This window comes from Marmota monax, unplaced genomic scaffold (genome assembly GCF_021218885.2).
Source record: "Marmota monax isolate L192 unplaced genomic scaffold, Marmota_monax_Labrador192_F-V1.1 WCK01_AAM20220418_F8-fsc00662, whole genome shotgun sequence".
NCBI lineage: Eukaryota > Metazoa > Chordata > Mammalia > Rodentia > Sciuridae > Marmota > Marmota monax.
This window is the reverse complement of record NW_026693147.1, coordinates 95,904-102,697: the sequence shown is the minus strand read 5'-3', so window position 1 is coordinate 102,697 and position 6,794 is coordinate 95,904. Positions and strand designations below refer to the sequence as shown.

The 6,794-nt window shown below is 39.8% G+C and overlaps 1 protein-coding gene across 1 annotated transcript; it reads right to left on the bottom strand.

Moving 5' to 3' along the window:
• Positions 1-4,093: 4,093 nt before the first annotated feature.
• Positions 4,094-6,059, bottom strand: LOC124099957 (hippocampus abundant transcript-like protein 1). Its single transcript, XM_046455224.2, has one exon. It carries the CDS (start codon positions 6,042-6,044, stop codon positions 4,527-4,529), a length of 1,518 nt encoding a protein of 505 aa, XP_046311180.1. The 5' UTR covers positions 6,045-6,059; the 3' UTR covers positions 4,094-4,526.
• Between the last annotated feature and the right edge of the window lie 735 nt (positions 6,060-6,794).

Here is a 6,794-nt window from a genome sequence, read left to right as displayed (position 1 = left end):
GGGATGTGGGCCTGTAATTTCATTTTCTTGTAGTATCCTTATGAGACTTTTCTATCAGGGTAAAGTGAATCTAGAATACTCCATCCTCTTTCTGGAAAAGTTTGAGAAATACTTGTGTTAGTTCTTCTTTAAGTGTTTGGTAGAATTCAATATTGAAGGCATCATATCTGGGATTTTTCCTGAAGGAAGACATCGATACTGATTCAATTTTCTTCCTAGTCATTGGTCTATTTAGAATATATACTTCTGCCAGGCATGGTGGCACATGCCTACAATCCTAGCCACTCAGGAGGATTGAGATTTCCAAGCCAGCCTCAGCAACTTAGTAAGGCCCTAAACAACTTAGCAAGACCCTGACTATAAATAAAAATTTTAAAAGGACTGGGGATGTATCTCAGTAGCTGAGTGACCCTGGGTTCAATAAAAAAAATTACATAAAATTATATATATATATATATATATATATATATATATATATATATATATGAGAGAGAGAAATTATTTATATAATTATATATATAAATTATATATAGTTTTAAAAATTTAAATAATTAATTAATTTATTCTAATTAGGTATATATGATAGCAGAATGCATTTTTATTCACTGTAACAATTGTACACAATTGCAGCACAACTTTTTATTTCTCTGGTTGTACATGATGTAGTGTCACATAATATGTGCAGTCATACATGTACCTAGGGTAATGATGTCCATCTCATTCCAACAACTTTCTTGCCCCCATGCCCCCTCCCCTCCCCTTCCTCCCCTTTGCCCAATCACATTTCCTCCATTTTTCCCATGCCTGCCCCCCCCCGCCATGGGTCAGCATCCACTTATCAGAGAGCACATTCGGCCTTTGTATGTGGGATTGGCTTACTTTTCTTAGCATAATATTCTTTAACTCCATCCATTTACCTGCAAATGCAATAATTTTTTTCTCTTTTAATGCTGAGTAATATTCCATTGTGTGTATATACCATAGTTTCTTATTCATTCATCTATTGAAGGGCATCTAGGTTGGTTCCACACTTTAGCTATTGTGAATTGAGCTGCTATAAACATTGATGTGGCTGTGTTACTATAGTATGCTGATTTTAGGTCCTCTGGGTATAGACGGAGGAGTGGGATAGCTCAGTCAAATGGTTGTTCCTTTCCAAGTTTTCTGAGGAATCTCCATACTGCTTTCCATAGTGGTTGCACCAATTTGCAGTCCCACCAGCAATGTATGAGTGTGCCTTTTTCCCCACACTCTCACAAAAACTTGTTGTTTATTCTTGATAACATGGCTAGCATAGCATGCGATGATATCTTAGTGTATAAGATCATGAGATAGAGTAGATCATTAGAGCAGTTTTGGTTTGCATTTCTCTAATTACTAGAGATGTTGAACACTTTTTCATATATTTGTTGATTGATTGTATATCTTCTTCAGAGAAGTTATCTGTTCAGCTCCTTAGCCCATTTATTTATTAGGTTTTTGTTGTGGTGGTGGTGGTTGTTAAGTTTTTTTTAGGTTTTTATTAGTGCTATATCTGACATGCATGTGGCAAAAATTTGCTCCCAAAATGTAGGCTCTCTCCTTATCTCATTGATTGTTTCTTTGGCTGAGAAGAAGCTTTTTAGTTTGAATCCATCCAATTTATTGATTCTTGATTTTATTTCTTGCACCTCAGGAATCTTGTTAAGAAAGTCAGGGCCTAAACTGATGTGATAAAGATTGGACTGCTTTTTCCTCTATTAGGCATAGGGTCTCTGGTCTAATTAGACCACAGATCTCTAGTCTAATTCCTAGGTCCTTGATCCACTTTGAATTGAGTTTTGTGCATGGTAAGGGTAGAGAGATAGGGGTTTAGTTTTATTTTGCTGCATATGGATTTCTAGTTCTCCCAGTACCATTTGTTGAAGAGTCTATCTTTTCTCCAATGTATATTTTTGGCACCTTTGTCTAGTATGAGATAACCATATCCATATCTATGTGGGTTTGTCTCTGTGTCTATTTTGGTGCCAATACCATGCTATTTTTGTTACTATAACTTTGTAGTATTGTTTAAGGTCTGGTATTGTGATGCCTCCTGCTTCACTCTACTAGCTAAGGATTGCTTTGGCTATTCTAGGTTTCTTATTTTTCCAAATTAATTTCATGATTGCTTTTTCTATTTCTATAAGGAATGACATTGAGATTTGAATTGGAATTGCATTGAATCTGTACAGTGATTTGAGTAGTATAGCCATTTTGACAATATTAATTTTGCCTATCCAAGAGCATGGGAGATGTTTCCATCTTCCAAGGTCTTCTCTTCATTTTCTTTCTTTAGTGTTCTGTAGTTTTCATTATAGAAGTCTTTTAACTCTTCTGTTAAATTGATTCCCAAGTATTTTTTGTGAGGCTATTATGAATGGATAGTTTTCCTAATTTCTCTTTCAGAGTATGGTTTTGTGCATGGTAAGGGTAGAGAGATAGGGGTTTAGTTTTATTTTGTTTTTAAGTTGATCTAGTTAAGATTTCTCAGTTGTATTCATCCATTTGAAAAATAAAATATTATCATATTTACAGTCTCTATTTCATTTATTTCCCATCTGATCCAAACACTTTCTACTGCCTTTTGATTTGCTTTTTGTTTTTCTTATTTCTGAAGTATAAATTTTAGATTATTTATGTGACTTTCATGATTTAAAGTGTGTACTGATTGCTGTAAACTTTAGCTTTAGAGTAAATCTTAAAATTGGATGGTGTTATTCATTACTGTTATTCTTCTACAATATCGTGTTCACTATTCTTTGTCTCTTGCCTCTCCATGTAAGTGTGGAATAAATTTACTTAAATCCATGAAATAACATGCTGCAATTTTTTTATCCATTGCAAATTTATTATGCATTAGGAAGCTTAAACCTAAAAACCAACAGCATAGTAAAAAGATATGTTATCTCTGTTCATTGAGAACAGGTTTCAAAATATATTTTCTCTTAAATGTATTCAGTCAGTACATAATCCTTTATAAAAGTTGTATATATTTTTTTCTGTCAATACCTTCATTACATTTATAAATACAAGATTTACACAGCACCCCATCAAAAAAATTAAAACCCTTACAAATATCTACATATATTTCATACCTATAAAACTTCCAAAGGAGTGCTTTGTTAAAGGTAGGCCCTAGGTAATGGTCCATTACTGTGCAGCAAAATACATATAAATCTGTAAAGTTTTCTTTGTCCATAAAACATCGCAAAAAATTAGCAAGACACTTATTGTGAAACTGAGCTTCACTAAACCCTCATATTTTGGAAAGGAATTTGATGTGCGTTTTCCCATGAGTTTCAAAAATCAGATAAACAGACTGAGATAAAGATTAATTGAAAATAAATGCATACTACACAGCAGTTAAGGCAGGAGTGTGATGGAACAGAACTGAGAAGTAGGACATGGGAGACGTGGGAAGGAGCAAACAGTAATAATGTATTATGAGTCTGAAGTTGGACATAAATTCTACTGAGACTTGAGTTACTAACTCTCATCCTCTCTTAGGAATGTTCAAATTGTTTAAAACTTTCTTAGAAGCACTCTCCAATTTCTTTTCTTTGTTGCCACTAGAATGCTTGTGTGTGTGTGTGTGTGTGTGTGTATGTGTTTGGTGGTCTTGCTAGGTTGCCCAGGCTGGCCTCGAACAAGTGCTCCTCCTGCCTCAGCCTCTTAGTAGCTGGGATCATAAGCACGTGCCACTGCATTGGGCTAGATGGACTATTTTCATCTTTAAAATCATCTTAGGCTTGATATATTTTCTTTTTTTCTTCTGTAAAATCACCTTGAATCTGATCAGACACTAGGTCCAGGAATCTGAGTTGGTAGTTCAACATATTTGAATTTGTAAGAAAGATTTTCTTCAAGCTGGTTAAGGTTACCATCAATCCATATTATTAATGTTCATTTTAGACAAGCACTGGGTGTAGAGGAAATAAAGGAAGAGTAAAATTAGGTTTTCATTTGACCTTTGGACAAAGGCAAAAGATCCCTGAAACTGAGTGACTATTAAGAATAGCCACTCATCAATACCTCTGGGCTAAGTGGGAATAATTCAAGAAAGAGGACAAGAAAGAGGACGGAAGAAAAAAGAAGGGATTCTTTACTTGAAATCTTGCCCAAGATGGCAGTTCCACTCTAATCCTGCACCTTCTGTTCAAAAAGCCATGGAAAGATTATTCCAGTTATTAAAGGAAATCCATCTTTTCTATCAGAGATGACTTTTCAAAGTGCAGACGCCAGATGACCTTGAGAGTTGTACATTATCTGTAGGGAAGTATTTCAAATCTTACCTTCTTCTAATGTACAAATAAAAAAAGAATGAGAGAAAAGAAACGGAAGGAGGGACAGGAGGAAGGGCAGAGAGACAGAAGGAGTCACTTATCAACTTGGCCCGAAGGATGCCACTAGCATCGCCCCTCCAGCACCATGAAGTCTCCATGTGCTGCGGCTCCCTCCATGGCTCTCAGAGGTGGTCATCTGCAGAATCCCATTTTCTGCTGAGTTTACAGCTCAGTGCTCTGATTCCCAGGCTCTTCAAAGGAGAGCTCCCAGATGCTACTATCTTGCAGCAGTGGCTCAATGTCCTCATCACTGCCTCTTTCTGGGGTGTTGGTTAGGCTTCCGCTGATGCTGTTGCTATGTTTTTGAACTCCACTGGCTTTCCGGTATTCAGGGATGAATAAGGCAACCAGAAAAGACATAAGAACTATACATGCTCCAAATAAAAATGGTGGGCCTGGGATGACAGCTCCCTGTAGGGCATCACTGTTAGAATTCAATTCTGGGCCTAACTCAGTCAATTCTACGTGGAACATGTAGAATATGAAGCCATACAGTGCTGGCCCCAGGCCATTGCATAGTCCTCTTATTCCAGTTATGATCCCCTGGGCAACTCCTTGCTGATCTGAATCTGCATTCCAAGAGACGAGAGCGCTGACTGCCGGCAATGTGATGCTGGACATGGCAGCCACGGTCCCTGCAGCCCACATCATCCAGGCCTGAGCTCCAAAACCATACCAGGCCAACTGGAGCATCTGGAAGCCCAAGCCAAGAAGGACAGTATTCTTATTCCCCAACGACCTCATCAGAATGCTAAGAAAGACCATCTGAGCTACGATAGACAGAATTCCTACCATAGCAATGAATGCTGCAATTTTAACAGATCCAAAGCCTATGACCTGCCTGAGATAGAGAAAAAAACTTGAATACTGTCCAGCTTCGGGAAGGTACGAAAGAAACACGGTGATGCAGATTAAGAAAACAGTAGAATCTTTCCCAACTTTCTTCAATGACGCAAAAGGGTCTGCTTGTTTCCAAGAAATCTGAGTTCCCCAGGAAACCGGTCTCATTTTCTCTGCCAAAGATTCTGGAACAGCCACCAAGATGAAACAGATGTCCAGAAGAGCCACCACTGTGGCCACTAGCACAACGAGGCTGTCTCCATAACTTGCAGAAAGGTATGCTCCAATGGCAGGGCTGCTGACCAGACTAGTTGCAAAAGTGGCTGAGACCCATCCATAAGCAGTACTTCGCTCGTGCTCCTGAGTGACATCAGCTACATAGGCAAATATCACAGAGAACGTGACTGAGAAGACTCCAGACACAGAAATCATCGCAAAATACCACCACGGGCTGATCCTCATCAGTGGGATAGGGAAGCAGGTGAAGAACACAGTGCCAAGGAGAAAAGGCTTCCTCCCCCACACGTCGGACAGAGCGCCTATGAGCGGGGCACTCAGAAAAGAGAGCAGGCCCTTTACACCTTGAATGAGACCATTCATGAGGAATGTGTGTTGAGGAAATGTTTCATGTAGAACAGTCAACATTGGCGTTGTTAACAGGCCCCATGCAAAGAATTCAAGGAAGATGACAATAGCAGCATGGTAAACACTTGGTCTGCCAAAGCCTTGGAGGCAGCTGCTGCCCGGGGCCTGCGCGCCCGCGCGCTTCTCCGGCATGGCTCCCGCCTCGGGCTGCGACGCCGCCTTCCACTCTGGCTCCCGCTGCGGCCCGGCGTTCATGCTGCGGCCATGCCCGCCCCGGCTCCGGACGTTCCGGGAGGACGGCGACGCCGCGGGGGTGGCGGCGGGGCCCTCGCCTTCATGGGCTCCGCGGCCCGCGGCGGCCTGCGGATCGGGGGGCGGCGCCAGCGGCGACGCCGAGTGCTAGGGGGAAAGCCGAGGCTGGAGCCGCGGAGGAGGCAGGAAGAGCCCCGCAGTTTCAAGACCGGCTAGGCTGCTGGCGACCAAACAGACCCCAACTCTCTAGCTGCCGGTGGCGTCAGTGGCGGGTCCGGGGGTATGCTGCAATTTTTATTAGGCTTGTGTAGAATCTACAAATCAACTTGAAAGAACTGACATATTAACAATGTTTTCTATTCAATGAATATATACAATCTCTCCATATATTTATTTTCCTTTATATCTTTCATCATAATTTTGTAGCTTTCCTCATGTACATTTTATGTAAAATTTTAGATTTATAAAGTACTATATTTTGGAGAAATGCAAATGTAAATGGTACTTGTAGTAATGTTGAATTTTCACATGATCACTGTTGGTATAGTAAATAAATTGGTTTTTAATATTAACATTGCATCATACAACCTGGAAACAACCATTTATTAGCTACTGTTGTTTTTGTTGAATTTTTGGATTTACCACTTAGAGAATCATATCCTCTTTACACAGGGACAGATTTACTTCTTCTTTCCCAGTATTTGGACTGTTTACCTATTTTTCTTCTCTCATCACATTGCTAGAACTTCTAGT